Source organism: Ornithorhynchus anatinus, chromosome 10 (genome assembly GCF_004115215.2).
Source record: "Ornithorhynchus anatinus isolate Pmale09 chromosome 10, mOrnAna1.pri.v4, whole genome shotgun sequence".
In the NCBI taxonomy this organism is placed as follows: Eukaryota; Metazoa; Chordata; class Mammalia; order Monotremata; family Ornithorhynchidae; genus Ornithorhynchus; species Ornithorhynchus anatinus.
In genome coordinates this window covers 11,996,878-12,011,732 of record NC_041737.1, presented here as the reverse complement: position 1 = coordinate 12,011,732, position 14,855 = coordinate 11,996,878, and the positions used below count along the sequence as shown (strand labels likewise).

Here is a 14,855-nt window from a genome sequence, read left to right as displayed (position 1 = left end):
AAGGAAAGGAATAACGATTCCAATCCGTTGTCTGTTATGTGACCTCGGGCAAGTCACTTGACTTCTCTGTGCCTGTTACCTCATCTGTAAAATGGGGATTAAGACTTTGAGCCCCATGTGGGGCAGGGACTGAGTCCCAGAACTTAGTACAGTGCCTGGCATATAGTAAGCGCTTAACAAACACTTCAGTTATTATTAATGAATGAGATCAAACAATAGTAATGACTTGGAACCAAATGGGTAATAATGAGAATATGTTTAGGTTTGGTTATTACTTTCATCCAATTAGCTGTTCTAAAGAAGTAGGTGGGTTTTTTTTTTCATTTTAAAATGATATAGAATAAGAAAAATACAAATCACAGGTTGGGATTTGAAGCTTTATTTTATAGTTATAGCAGAGCTGGAATTAGATGAGTCCTAATTTAGATGTTAGGATAACTTTGGGGAAGAAATAGTGGTTAAAATTCTTGACAGCATTCACAGTGACATGTTTTTGGTTTTTTTTTTTTTTTTCCTGTTTCGAAAGTTGCTTCCTTTGGCCTGTCCCTGAAGTTATTAGGAGTCTGATCTCACTGTCTCCACAAGTACCTATTTTTCACTGTGAGCCCCATGTGGGACAGGGGCTGTATCCCACCTGATTATATGGTATATGCCCTAGCTCTCAGTCTAGTGCTTGGCACACATTAAGGTCTTAACAAAAGCCATTATTACTATTATTATTATGTTTTGACATGGATGGTGTTCGGTCAAAAGATTGTAAGGGGGAATCGGAAGTATTTTTTCTTTAGGAACTTAGAGTGGTTCAAGAGAAGTGATTTCATGTCAGCGTGCAGTCAAATAAAAACACCAGAAGGAAGTTTGTAAAGATTTGGTTTGTTTGACTCAGGAACGGCCATAAAGAATCGATTGGTATGGTTAAGAAATCAGTCCCTGCATTAATCTTATTGCAAAATTCCCAAATTGGAATTATTAAATTACATCTTCCTCCTAACCAGACTTTACTACATCTTTTAGCCTCTAAGTTGTATTTGCAAACGAGATTTAGTGAAGGCAATGTTTTTGGACAGGAAAGAGAGAAAATCCTTTTCCTTTTCTACCCTTCTACCCATGTATCCAGACTCTGCTGTGCAAATACCATCACTATTATAAGATAAGGATTAAGGTTGCCTATTGTTTCTTTTCCTTTAAAACATAGAGCCAACCTGTTTTCTTTAAGAAAAAAATGAATTCAGGAGTCATATTAGGGACCTGAGAGTGGCCCATTATGAGAATACAGAAGGTAAGATTGTATGGCTCATAAGGGCTGTCCCAAATGAGCTAGACTGTACTGGGTCACCCTGCATAAATTGTAAAAGTTTCTTTAAAGCAAGTACTAGCATCCTTCCTTGACTCCTCTGGCCTTCCTCTATACAAAACATCTGCCTTTTCAAAATTATAAAAAAAATCCCCCACTCTGCTGAACCATTAATATAATTATTATTATTATTGTGGTATTTGTTAAGCACTTACAGGCACTGAACTAAGCATTGGGGTGGATACAAGCAAATCGAGTTGGGACACAGTCCCTGTCCCATGTGGGGCTCAAAGTCTCAGTCCCCATTTTACAGACAAGGTAATTGAGGCACGAACAAGTGAACTCACAGCAAAGTGGTGGAGCCAGAATTAGAACCCATGACCTTCTGACTCCCGGGCCCATGCTCTATCCACTACGACATGCTGCTTTGGAATCCGTTTATTTATTCCTCCTTTATGCGGTAAGGTTGCCACATGTCAAATATTTGTCCATTTGGGCTACAAACTGTTTGGCCTTTCTGGTATCTGGGCAGTTGTCCACACACCATGGCACCAGGCAGCAGCAGCTGTGTTTATCTCCCGCCCAGCCCAGTGGCCTTTCATTTCGCCCATTAGTTTAGCGTGGACTAAAATCGCTCCTGTAATGCCAACCTTACATCCATCTCATCAAGCTCACCGCTGGCCTCTCGCCCTCGTCCTGCCTCTGGCCTGGATACCCTCCCTCCTCATATCCAAGAGACGATGACTCTCCCTCACTTCAAAGCCTCACTTCAAAGCACATCCCCTTTGAGGCCTTTTCTGAACAAGCCCTTTTTTCCTTTTCTTCACCTCTCTTCTTCATTGTCTCTCTGATGTACTCCCTTTATTCATCCCCGCTCGCTGGGGGCTCGGAGCTCCCCGTGGCACTTGTGTACGTATTTGTAATTTATTTAGATTAATGTCTGTCTCCTCCTCTAGACTGCAAGCTCTTTGGGGGCAGGGAATATGTATGTTATATTGTTATAATGTACTCTCCCAAGTGCTTAGTAGAGTGTTTTGCATACATCAAGTGCTCAGTAAATATGATTGACTGACTAACAGTAGCCCCTGAACCAGGCATTGCCATTACATTCCCACCTGTGCTATCCCTGGGCTGGGCCCAGTTCTCCTGTTTGCCTTGAGGGACCCTTTTGGAATGGCGGACTGGTGGTGGTGGTAGCGATGTAATAATAATTATGGTACTTGTTAAGTGCTTACTATGTGCCAAGCACTGTTCTTGGTAAATAAAAGTTCATTCATTCATTCAATCATATTTATTGAGCGCTTACTATGTGCAGAGCACTGTACTAAGCACTTGGAAAGTACAATTCGGCAACAGATAGAGACAATCCCTGCCCAATAGCGGGCTCACAGTCTAAATCAGGTTGGACTCAGTCCCTGTCCTTCATAGGGTTCACACTCTTAATCCCCATTTTACAGATGAGGTAACTGAGATCCAGAGAAGTGAAATGACTTGCCCACCGTCAAGTGACTTGTCCCTCGGTGGGGAGGAAGGAGGGTCTTTTCCCCATCCTCCCAGTTCTCTCGATTCACGTGGCGACTGGACAGGTAGAAGAGGGCAACGCTAGCCGTGACTTGAATGTTGCCAAATGCACCCTGGGCTTCCTTCTCTTTTCTGGCCCAGCTCTGAACATTCACCTCTTTGCCTAGGAATCAGGAAGGAAATCAACCCACAAAGGTATTTCATTTTCTCCTTACAGCAGATTATGCCTATAGCCTTCAAAGCTCAGTCTCTCTTAACCAAGCTAATAAACAAGCAGGCAGGCAGAAAGCAAGAGAAAGATTATTCATCTTTCATGGTGACTTCAGAAAGATTGAGGATTAGTAAACAGATTAAAGATAAGTAAACAGCGACAAGCCTTTCAAGCGGCAATCACAGCAGTGTGGCAAAGAACTGTCTTTATATGCTCACAAGGAGATGAGAAGCGGCGTGGCTCAGTGGCAAGAGCACGGGCTTGGGAGTCAGAGGTCATGAGTTCGAATCCTGGCTCTGCCACTTGTCAGCTTTGTGACTGTGGGCAAGTCGCTTAACTTCTCTGTGCCTCAGTTACCTCATCTGGAAAATGGGGATGAAGACTGTGAGCCTCATGTGGGACAACCTGATTACCCCGTATTTACCCCAGCGCTTAGAACAGTGCTCACAGTAAGCGCTTAACAAATACCAACATTATCATTATTATGGGAATGTCTGTCACACAGAAGCCTGTTCATTTCACCAGATAGTCCTCTACACGGTAAGCTTGTTGTGGGCAGGAAAGGGTGTCTACCAACTTGGTTGTATTGTACTCTCCTAAGCGCTTAGTACAGTGCTCTGTAAACAGTCAGCATTCAGTAAATACCATTAATTATGTGCAGAGCACTCTAGAGCTTGAGAGGGTACAATACAATATGGTTGGGAGATATAATAATAATGTTGGTATTTGTTAAGCGCTTACTATATGCGGAGCACTGTTCTAAGCGCTGGGGTAGACATAGGGGAATCAGGTTGTCCCACGTGGGGCTCACAGTCTTAATCCCCATTTTACAGATGAGGTAACTGGGGCACAGAGAAGTGAAGTGACTTGCCCACAGTCACACAGTTGACAAGTGGCAGAGCTGGGATTCGAACTCATGGCCTCTGACTCCAAAGCCTGTGCTCTTTCCACTGAGCCACGCTGCTTCTCTATGTTTCTTGTCCACAAAGAGAGTCTCAATCCAGTATTTGTATATACATGCATGTATATTTATAATTACAGAAATATACCTGGAATAGGCACTGTCTTTTTTTCCTCTTAATCTATTTTCCTTTCTTCCATTTTGTATCACTGATTTTTCTCCCTTCATTTTTCTTGCATGTTCTGTCGGTCTGTTTAATTGTCTTGTCTTAGACCATCAGACCATCTTCAGGGTCAAAGAAGTAGTCCTTCTAGCCCAGTACTCGTCTGTGACAGTGGCAATATTATGCGTGGAAGAACAGTGGATAGAGCACAGGTCCGGGAGTCAGAAGGACTTGGGTTCTAATACTGACTCGGCCCCTTGTCTGCTGTGTGACTTTGGGAAGGTCACTTCACTTCTCTGTGCCTCAGTTCCCTCATCTGTAAAATGGGGATTAAGACTATGAACCCCACGTGGGACATGGACTGTGTCCAACTTGATTATCTTGTCTCTTTCCCAGCGCTTTATTACGGTGCTTGGCACATAAGTGTTTAATAAATACCTGTAAAACACCCCCAAAATCAGTTTAACTGATGTTCTTTATTGAGCATTTGCTGTGTGTAGAGCACTGTACTAAGCGCTTGGGAGAGTACAATATAACAGAGTTGGTAGACTTGTTGTGACGATTGCCTTCCATGAACACCCCTCCTCATAATATAGATGGAGTGTCTGGTGTTCTGAACTTTTCCTTCTAATAACTCATCGTGAGATTACTGTCCATGATTTCATCTGGCTCTTTATCAAACCTAATCAGTGTGTGCCCCACCCCAAAAAACAGTCCACAAAACCTGGGCCACGTCCTCGTCCTTCTCTAGTGACATGAGAACTAGATTCATCTCAGACGTCAGGTCATAATTCTACAACAGTGGCCTCAAACACCACGAACAGGTGACACCGCATCCAAGTGCAAGGCAGGATCACAGACGAGAAGGTTCTGGAATGCAGTCAGTTCTCTGGCACTGTTACATTGATCCTTGCATGATACGTTCACTGGGCAAGCATTGGGGGAAGAGAAACAGCGTGGCTTAGTGAAGAGAGCGAGGGCCTGGGAATCAGAGGATCTGGATTCTAATCTTGTCTCTGCCAGTTGCTTGTTATGTGACCTTGGACAAGTCACTTAACTTCTCTGGGCCTCAATTATCTCATCTGTAAAATGAGGGCTTAATTCTCATCCCCATGTTAGACTGTGAGCCTCATGTGGGACAAGGGAATGCATTCAACCTGATAAACTTGTATCTATCCCAACGCTCAGAGCTCAGAACAGTGCTTAACAAACAACATTTAAAAAAAAAGTAGGTGACAGACAGATATCCTAACAGCCGCTTTCTGGATATCAAAATAGAGGGTCTGACAATGAGGGTGAAAGAATGTTCGTAGAGCTCAGAAAATCAAAATTTCAGATATCATAGCGTAGCATTGGAAGGCTGGAAGACAGCAGAAGACAAACTAGTGTGGTGTAAAGCCATCTGAAAAGGGATAACTCCCTTAGAGTAGAGGACTCACAGCACACAGTCAAAAGCAGACTCAGAAATGGAGCCAGACACCATGGGTAGCGTATGCAGCAGTATATTGTACTCTCCCCAGCGCTTAGTATAGTGCTTTGCACACAGTAAGCGCTCAATAAGTATGATTGAATGAATGAACGCAACATGGAATGACAGTCTTAACCTGCACGCATTATGGAGGGGATCACAAACCATGCATTGGTCTTCCCAGCCACGATTGCCAACATTAATTAAAGAATAATGGTCAGAAGACGCGTCTCTGAAACTTTTCTCCTAACTGAACATGCGAACGGAGGCTAAGAGTGTCATCACAACAATTCCATCCCTCATAAAGGAGCACCTATTTGGTGATAGCTAATTGGGAGCAGCACACAAGCACACACACGCACACAAGAAGACATACAGATGATTAAGAGCCACTTCTCAGCCAGCAAAGTACTATCGATTGACCGTTAGTCTTAAGAAGACTGATGTTCTATACTATTAAGTTCATAGGCGGTAAGACAACATGACTAGTGGAAATGGGTCAGTTCTAGAAATTAAGCACTTATTACAGTGCTGTGCACATAGTAAGCACTCAATAAATACCATTGATGGATTCTAGAAGACAGGAGACTTGAGTTCTAGTCCCAGCTCTTGCCACCTGCCTGTTATGCAAGTTACTTAACCTCTCTGTGCCTCCATTTCCACATCTGTAAAATGAGATAACGCTTCCTTCTCCCTGCCTCACAGTGATGTTATCTGGATAAAATGAAAAGATTGAAAATAAAAGCACTGGAGATCATAAGATAGTATTATTACTTTCTTGGCAATCTGTCAATGGAACATTGAAGGATTAATTGGTCGGTAATTCACGTTTAGGCAGATGACCTTTGTGATTTGTGGTTCAGCCTCTTCACGAGAAAATCCAGCAGTCCTCGGACGTGTGACACAATTAGTTCCTGAAAATTGCATCCTAAATGTCAACACTTTGTAAGTCAGAACCAGTTTTCTCATCGGAATAGTGCTCTGAATCGGTCGTATTTATTGAGCGCTTACTGTGTGCGGAGCACTGTTCTGGGTGCTTGGGAGGGTACGGTACAGCAGAGTTGGTGGACACATTCTCTGCCCACGGGAAGCTTACAGTCTAGAGGGGATGTTATGTACTACTAAGTACATTGGCTGTCTATCTAGACTATAAGCTCATTATGGACAGGGAACATGTCTGCTAATTATTTTGTATTGTACTCTCCCAAGCACTTAATACAGTGCTCTGCACATAGTAAGTGCTCAACAATGCCATTGATTTATTGATTGAGAGACATTGAGGCAACATGACCTAGTGGAAACAGCTCAGCTTTAGGAGACAAGAGACCTGGGTTCTAGTCCCAACTCTGCCACTTGCCTGCAAGGTGACCTTGGGCAAGTTGCTTAACTTCTCTATGCCTCCGTTTCCTTATTGTAAAATAAGATAATACTTCCTTCTCCCTGCCTCCCTTTGAAGGGGGCCCTGGGACCTGAATCAAGGTTAAATACTCTATTCAGAATTACTTAGAGGTTTGACCCCATTGTAATGATGGATGCATAATGTAGCCAGATTAATGTATTTATTGAATTTGAGAGGTTCCGAGATAGCTAACTTTTACTTCATCAGAAGTAAAATGGTTGTGCTGAGCCTTCCTGGTGACTCTTGTCTGGCAGTCAGGTAATGGAACCTCCCCTTCCGTCCCCACATCACGGCTTTTAAGATAATTTATCTTAGCTCTCATACATCGCCCCCTCCAACCCCATCCCCAGTGCTAGTGCCAAAAAGAAAGCTAGTGTTGTGAAGTTGCTATCAAGGTTTTTTAAAACTGAAATAACTGTAAATTGAGAAATGTGGTAAGTGCTGTTCCTCTTAACTCAAAACCATCTTATGTTGAGGGTTGCCTGCCGCAAAATAAGAATGCATGTTGGTGTCTCACTGGTCACAGGTTGCTGGTTCAAAGCTTGAGGCACAAAAGAGAGGTGACTGAAAGACAAGCCAGTAACTTTTATATCAGTATTTTTTATTAAATTAATTTGGACTTTGGGCTATAGTTAATTACTTTATTCTAACCACAAATGTTATGAGAACCAAATAAAATTTTGCTTCAGGGTTTCTTTTTCTGTTTCTCAATGTTTAGTAAAGTACGCACTGAAGGTTCTGCTGTCCTTTAGGGTGGAAACTGATGGGTCTTTTTTCAGCTGAGCTGCAGCCTCTTTAAAGAGAAGACTGTCTGGTTCTCTCCAGAGGCGTTCATGGTGATGCAAAGGAGAATACTTTTCTTCTTAAATGTCATCAATTTTAGACTGAGTCCAGCAGCCTTGATAAAAGATCTTAAGCTATCTTTTTTTATGGTATTTGTTAAACATTTCCCATGTGTCAAGTATTATGCCCAATGTCACTTAAGTTCTCTGTGCCTCAGTTTTCTCAACAGTAAAATGGGGATTCAATACCTATTCTCTCTTCTAGTGAAGACTGAGCCCCACATGGGACAGAGACTGTGTCCGACCTCATTGACTCGTATCTCCCCCAGCACTTAGAACAGTGTTCGACACAGAGTAAGCACTCAACAAGTACCATAAAACGAATGAATAAACAAATCAGGTCACCATGTGGGCAAGTGACAGAGCTGGGATGAGGGCCCAGGTTTCACAGCAGACAAATAGGGGGTCAAGTTAAAACTCTGATCCTCGGACTCAATCAGACAATCCATCAGTTCATTGAGTACTTACTGTGTGCAGAGCACTGTACTGAGCACTTGGGAAAGTACAATATAGCAAAGTTATAACATATTCCCTGCCCACAACAAGCTTACAGTCTAGAGGGGGCGTACGTTAAAAGATATAATTAAATTATGGATGTGTATATACATGCTGTGGGGCTGAGGGAGGGGTGAATAAAGGGTGAAAATCCAAGTGTAAAGGTGAAGCAGAAAGGGCCTGGGAGAAGAGGAAATAGCCTACTTGGGGAAGGCTTCTTGGAGGAGATATGGCTTTGAAGGTGGGGAGGGTGTGATGGTCTGTTGGATATGAAGCGGCATGGCCTAGTAGTTAGAGCGAGGGCCTGGGAGTCAAAGGACCTGGGTTCTAATCCCAGCTTCACAACTTGTCTGCTGTTTGACCTTGGGCAAGTCACTTCGCTTCTCTGTGCTTCAGCTACCTCATCTGAAAAATGGGGATTAAGACCGTGAGCCCCATGTGGGACGTGGGACTGTGTCCAGTGCTTAATGCAGTGCCTGGCACATGGTAAGCACTTAACAAATGCCATAAAAAAAAAAAAAAAAAAACATGAAGAGAGAGGATGTTCCAGGAGCAGAGGCAGGATATAGGAGAGAGGTCGGTGGAGAGAGAGATGATATCAAGGTACAGTGAGTAGGCTGACTCCCAAGCCTGGATTCCTTTTATTAGGCCAGGCTGTATAAAGAGCTGTGTGTACTGACTAGGCCAGTTACAGTATGCCTTAGGTCAGTGTTGTGCCTTAGCTCTCTGACTACTATGCCTTAAGTCTGTGGTCATTGAAAAGTTAAGTCATATTTCTCCCGCCACAGTCAGGAAGCCACATTGGAAGAGAAGTCATGTGGCAGGATGACAATTGGTGGGTGGGATGCGTGTGTGTGTGGTGGGGAGGAGGCACCTTTTATTTTGGGGCTAGGATACGGCTCTCTTCCGAAAACAGAAGTGGAGGATAATGTTGGTTGAAAAGAAATGGAAGATTTTGTATGACCACCGAGGCCTCTGGATTCTCATGGCTGTTGAAAAGCATTAGATGGTAGAAGCTCAAAGCCTAGCATCAAATGACTGATTTTTAGTAGAAGAAAAATCATTGAAGGGAGCAATCAAAGAATATATGCCTACCAACTAAGTACTGCATGTGATCGATTCAAGTCTACAACCCGACTAATTCCAAACTTTCCTTTTTTTCTTCCCCCCACCAAGATACCTGTCCAGCCCCGGTAAATAGCAGCAGCCAGAATAAGTGTTCAGGCAGCATCACTTCGTCACTTTCTAACTACCTGTACGTCTTCGTCTTGGGGCAGCTGCTGCTGGGGGTGGGAGGGACTCCACTCTACACGCTCGGCACGGCCTTCATCGATGACAGCGTGGCCGTTCACAAGTCCTCCCTCTACATAGGTGAGATCACTTCCTGTGACGCTATCTGACCGCTTCTTTATCGGGTTTTGGGCTTTAATTTCTTTAGATTTTATCTTGCAAAACCCTACTGTCAGCCAGTCGACGGCTTCGGTGGGCACTTCTCTGTAGAGGGACGAAATGCCCTACCAATTTGTGGACCGGTGGTGATTTTGCTAGGCCACCATTAATGTGGCTCTAGTACCGAGTGTCTGGGTACCGTTAAAGGGGCTTGAGGAAGCTGAGTAGCCACTGGCCACAGCAGATCCTGATCTAAGAGCAGAGCAGCGCTGGGACCTCATCTCCGTGCCTGGCTTGATAAACTGGTGAACTTCCACTCCAGCGAAGGCTAGAACTGGGGGCAGACACGTTCGATCGTATTTATTGAGCGCTTAATGTGCGCAGAGCACTGTACTAAGGACTTGGGACAATAAACAGACACGTTCCCTGCCCACAGTGAGCTTACGGATCTGCCACAGGTCATCTGGGAAGACTGTTATAGACCTCCAGGGAATTAATTAGGGCCCCATCTGACATCTCCGGCATCCCCGACCTGTGAGACGTAACCCTGAAAATTCCCTGGAACCTAACTCCCAGAGCTCCTCACCTACTTCCCCCACTGCCAGCCCACAGACAGTCCAATGGCAGTGGGGACACGGGAAAAGAAATAACCCGAAAGGCAAAGATCAAATGATCAATTAAGACCCCCACCCCCAAAAGAGGAGGGACTACAGGACATTACCATTACAGGAAGTTTCTAGGGTTTTCAGCACTCCATCGCGGTCAACTATGGCCCAGTATTCTCCTTTCTAGCAGTTTTCCTGGGGTTTTTCCCTGTAGCAGTGGGGGGTGAGGGAGGGAGGGACGTGTTGCTCCCCAGATGCCAGGACCCCCTCCCCCCCATCCGGAGGAGAAACCTCAGGCCGCTTCTCTCGAGATCTCATCCACCCTCGGGTCGTCCTTCCGCTATGTTTCTCCGTTTCAGCTCGACACTCGCTTTCTACGTATAACCGACTCAGCTGTTTAACGTTGCTAGTCAGCACGTGTTATTTTATACAGTCTCAGCCCACTTGTACTTTCATGAATTTGATGATAATCTGTCATTTTCAAGAGCATTAAATGAACGGAAACTAGTGCGATAGCCCACGTTTTCAATCTAAGGTCCCCTTAGATTCAGTTAAAGAGATTCCTGAAGCTACGCAAAAAAGCTTTAAAGTCAAACTCTGCTCGTTTTCCCTTATAGGAATCGGCTACGCCATGTCGATCCTGGGTCCAGCGATTGGCTATGTACTGGGAGGACAGCTGCTCACCCTGAATATTGATATCAATAGAAGTACAAGGCACGCCACAAGGGTTTTCTTTTTGTTCTTTTCTTTCCCCTTGGGCCTCTCAGGGTCAATTCCCAGGGCCCGGCACTCACTATCCTAAAGTAGTCCTTCCTCCTATTCTATGCACTAACTCTGTTGCAGTCGAGTGCTAGTGCTCAATCAATTACTTATCCAGAGGTTTAATCCCAAAGAAAACCTAAAATGGGAACCAATTCCTTCATTTTATTATTGCAAAAACATTACTTTTTTAACGCTTGATCAACGCCCGTGCTTTTGACCGTAGCTTTCCCAGGGAAAGATACGTAGTGAGGCAACGGTTTTAAGATAACACAGATCATGTCATAACGTTGCCAATCAATCAATCATATTTATTGAGCACTTACTGTGTGCAGAGCACTGTATTAAGCACTTGGGGAAGTTCAGTATACCAGAGTCGGTAGTTAGGTTCCTTGTCCACAACAAGCTTACAGTCTGGAGGTCTGGGAAGCAGCATGGCGTAGTGGATAGAGACCAGACCTGGGAGTCAGAAGGAAGTGGGTTCTAATCCTGGCTCTGCCACATGTCTGCTGTATGACCTTGGGTGAGTCGCTTCAGTTCTGTGGGCCTCGGTTCTCCTGTTCTCCCTTCTACTTAGACTGTGAGCCCCATGCGGGATTAAGATGGTGAGCCTTATGTGGGAGAGGGACTGTGTCCAACCTAATTCACTTGTTTCTACCTCAGCACTTATAACAGTGTTTGACATATAGTAAGCACTTAGCAAATGCCATAACAAATCACACTCTAACCTTGTCTAACAATGGCAATTCTGCTATCTGAGTAGACTTGTACGTGTGCTATGTACAGTGGAAATCACTCCCGGGGAATGCAATGCTTGGGGAAGGCAGGATCCCAAAAGGAAGCCATGGTTGGGTCAGGATGATACATATTTGTTAATTAGTAATTGTGCTACTTTTCAAGCGCTTATTATGTGCCAGGCACTGGAATAAGCACTGGGGTAAATACAAGATAATCAGGTTGGACACAGTCCCTCTCCCACATAAGGCTCACCATCTTAATCCCTGTTGTACAGATGAGGAAACTGAGGCACAGAGAAGTTAAGTGCCTTGCCCAAGGACACATAGCAAATAAATGGCAGAGCAGGAATTAGAACCCAGGTCCTCTGACTCCTGGGTCTGTGCTCTTTCCATTAGGCCACGCTGCTTCCCTTGTTTGTAACGTTTTCACTGGATTGCTCGCCCTTAGAGAGGGATTGTAATCCTAGAATGCTTTGATGACTTCTAGCCATCCATGAATGAAAGATTCTTTCAGGAAGATGCCCTTTCTTCTTTTCCCTCTAGGGGAATCAAAATAAGGCCAGAGATGTTTTTTCTTTCTTCTTACATATTGAGTCATTGTATTTTCTGTTGAAGAATTGGATCTGGAATGACTTGGCCATTTTTCTTATCACAGAACTGACATTAACGAGGATGATCCCCGTTGGCTGGGGGCATGGTGGATAGGCTTTCTTTTGTCCTGGATGTTGGCCTGGTCTCTGATTGTGCCCTTTTCTTGCTTCCCCAAGCATTTACCAGGTAAGTGTAAAAGAGAGTCGTGACTTTGAATCGTTCACGAGGCAAGACGTAGGCTGTTTCTGGGGCTGCTGCTCCTAGGGTCAGTGCTTCTGTCTCCCAGGTAGGATAAGCCCGTAACTGTGATCTCTGGAAAAAAACTGTGCAGCATTCTTTACGTGGAGCAGCATGGTGTAGTGAATAGGGCACAGGTCTGGGAGTGAGAAGGTCATGGATTCTAATCCCGGCTCTGCCACTTGTCCGTTGTGTGACCTTCACTTCTCTGTGCCTCAGGACCTCAACTGTAAAATGGGGATTAAGACTGTGAGCCCCATGTGGGACGGGCCCTGTGTCCAGCTTGATTTGCTTGTACCCACCCCAACGCTCAGTACAGTGATTGGCACAAAGTAAGCGCTGAACAAATACCGTAATTCTTCTTCTTATTACTGTTCTCCTCACTTCTTTTGCCTCTGAAAGGTTACTAACAGAATTACTCTATGGATGCTAAGAATTACTCTATTTGTTCATCAGTTTTTCATTAGTAAATTTGATGCTGCTGCTCTGGCTGCTTTTCCTCTAGACTACTGGTTTTTATACATGCCCAGGACTCTGAACACTCAGTCACTCCCTCATGGATGCAGTTGAATCTACTTAGCAAAATTCAACTTCCAATAGAAAAACAAAACACTATTGGAACTGAGGTAACTGAGGCCCAGAGGGGTTGAGTACCCAAGGTCACACAGCAGATAAGTGGCAGATTTGGGATTAGAACCAGGTCCTTCTGACCCCCAGGCCTATGCTCCATCCACCAGGCCACACCACTCCTGTGAAGTCCCCTCCTGTACACTCAGGGAGCGTCATCTCCTTCTAGGTTAGCCACCTGGACTCCTGAGCGGCCCCTGCTAAGGCCTCCACATTACTGTAGCTTTCCTCCCCGTTTGGCTGGTTCTCCAAAGGTCTTGCGAACTCATCTCTCTCTCAAGGGAACTCAGGCTGGGTTAATAAAGCAGAACGTTTACTCTGAGTTCTATCTCATGCCCGTGTTGTAAGATGCATTTATTGTTCTGTAGGTACGGCGATGATTCAGGCTGCCAAAGTTTCTCAGACCCATCAGGACAAAAGTATCACCGTGGTTTCAGATGAGAATTTTGGGGAGAGTTTTAAAGATTTTCCAGTGGCTCTTCTGGTAAAGTAAAACCATTTCGGACTGAGACTGATACAAGCTTCTTTCCTAGTGGATTTCTTCCTTTGCACAATCGGCATCGACGAAATGCCAGTTTTTGGCGATGGGGCGGTCCCCCTGCCCTGGAGGGCACCAGGAAGTCTTTGTGGAGAGGGGTGGGCTCCAATTCCAGAAAGCCTTGGCAGCAAGGAACCACTGGTCCAGCTCAAACTCTCGGGGCATCCATATGCTGGGGTAAAGACCCTGGGCCCATGATACTGAACCACCAGTTTCTGGGGAATTGAGAGGCCAAAGGCTGACAGAATCCCCTCCTCTCCTCCATCTTGCTTCAGTCTCTTTTCCCCCTTTCTCTTCAGGCTCTTTCCTTTCCTATTTGTCTCTGATCTCCTCTAGTGTCTTTACTCAGCAATCCTTGTCCCCACACTGACCACACACTGACATAACGATCACCTAACTGGGTGAAGGTGACCAGCTACTCACGCCATTAAAGAAGAGAGGAGAACACTGGGCTGTCTCCTTCCAGCACCCCAGCTAACCTGAGACCCACCTAAGACTTTGCAGTTGACAGGACAGAATCCCCCAATTTGTGGCCACCCCATCTATTGTAGGGAAGTCTGGTCATTATACATTTGGACACTGGGCAGTCTCTTTTCTATTCCCTCTCCTTCCTCCCTTCTACCCATTCCTCATTCTTTTTCCCTCCTCCCCTGTACTTTTTCCTTTTTCTCCTACTCATTCATTTTCCATTCTCTCTTCCTCCTTTCCCTTCTCTTTTTTGGTCCTCTCCCCTTCCATCCACCCACCAATCTCCAGCCGGCTAAGACAATAGTGGAAGCTCAGGCTGTTCCTATGTGGGTTGGCAGGAACAGTGATGGCAGGCAATCCCGAAGTGTGTATGTGTGTAAAACTTGATTTAGAGGTGAGGTATCTGGAAATAGAGCGCTGCAGAGGGGCTGACCTTGAATGATCAGAGAAAATGTGGAAGTGTCTAAGACCCTTGGAAATGGCTGTGAATGCGCCATGGACGGGTAGGTAGTTCAGGTCAAAATGGAAGCCCATGTCTTCTCACAACAGTGGCTGTTTCTGCTGTAGAAGTGCATTGTCTTACCTGCCCAAATGAAATGGTACTAATAAT

The 14,855-nt window shown here is 44.8% G+C and overlaps 1 protein-coding gene across 1 annotated transcript in view; it reads left to right on the top strand.

Moving 5' to 3' along the window:
* SLCO4C1 (solute carrier organic anion transporter family member 4C1) overlaps nt 1-14,855 on the top strand; it is a 71,562-nt gene that overhangs the window by 31,928 nt on the left and 24,779 nt on the right. Inside the window, exons 3-6 of the mRNA XM_029074340.2 lie at nt 9,471-9,665; nt 10,906-11,002; nt 12,440-12,561; nt 13,608-13,723. Coding sequence (XP_028930173.1) covers nt 9,471-9,665; nt 10,906-11,002; nt 12,440-12,561; nt 13,608-13,723 — 530 coding nt within the window. The remainder of the gene's footprint in view (nt 1-9,470; nt 9,666-10,905; nt 11,003-12,439; nt 12,562-13,607; nt 13,724-14,855) is intronic.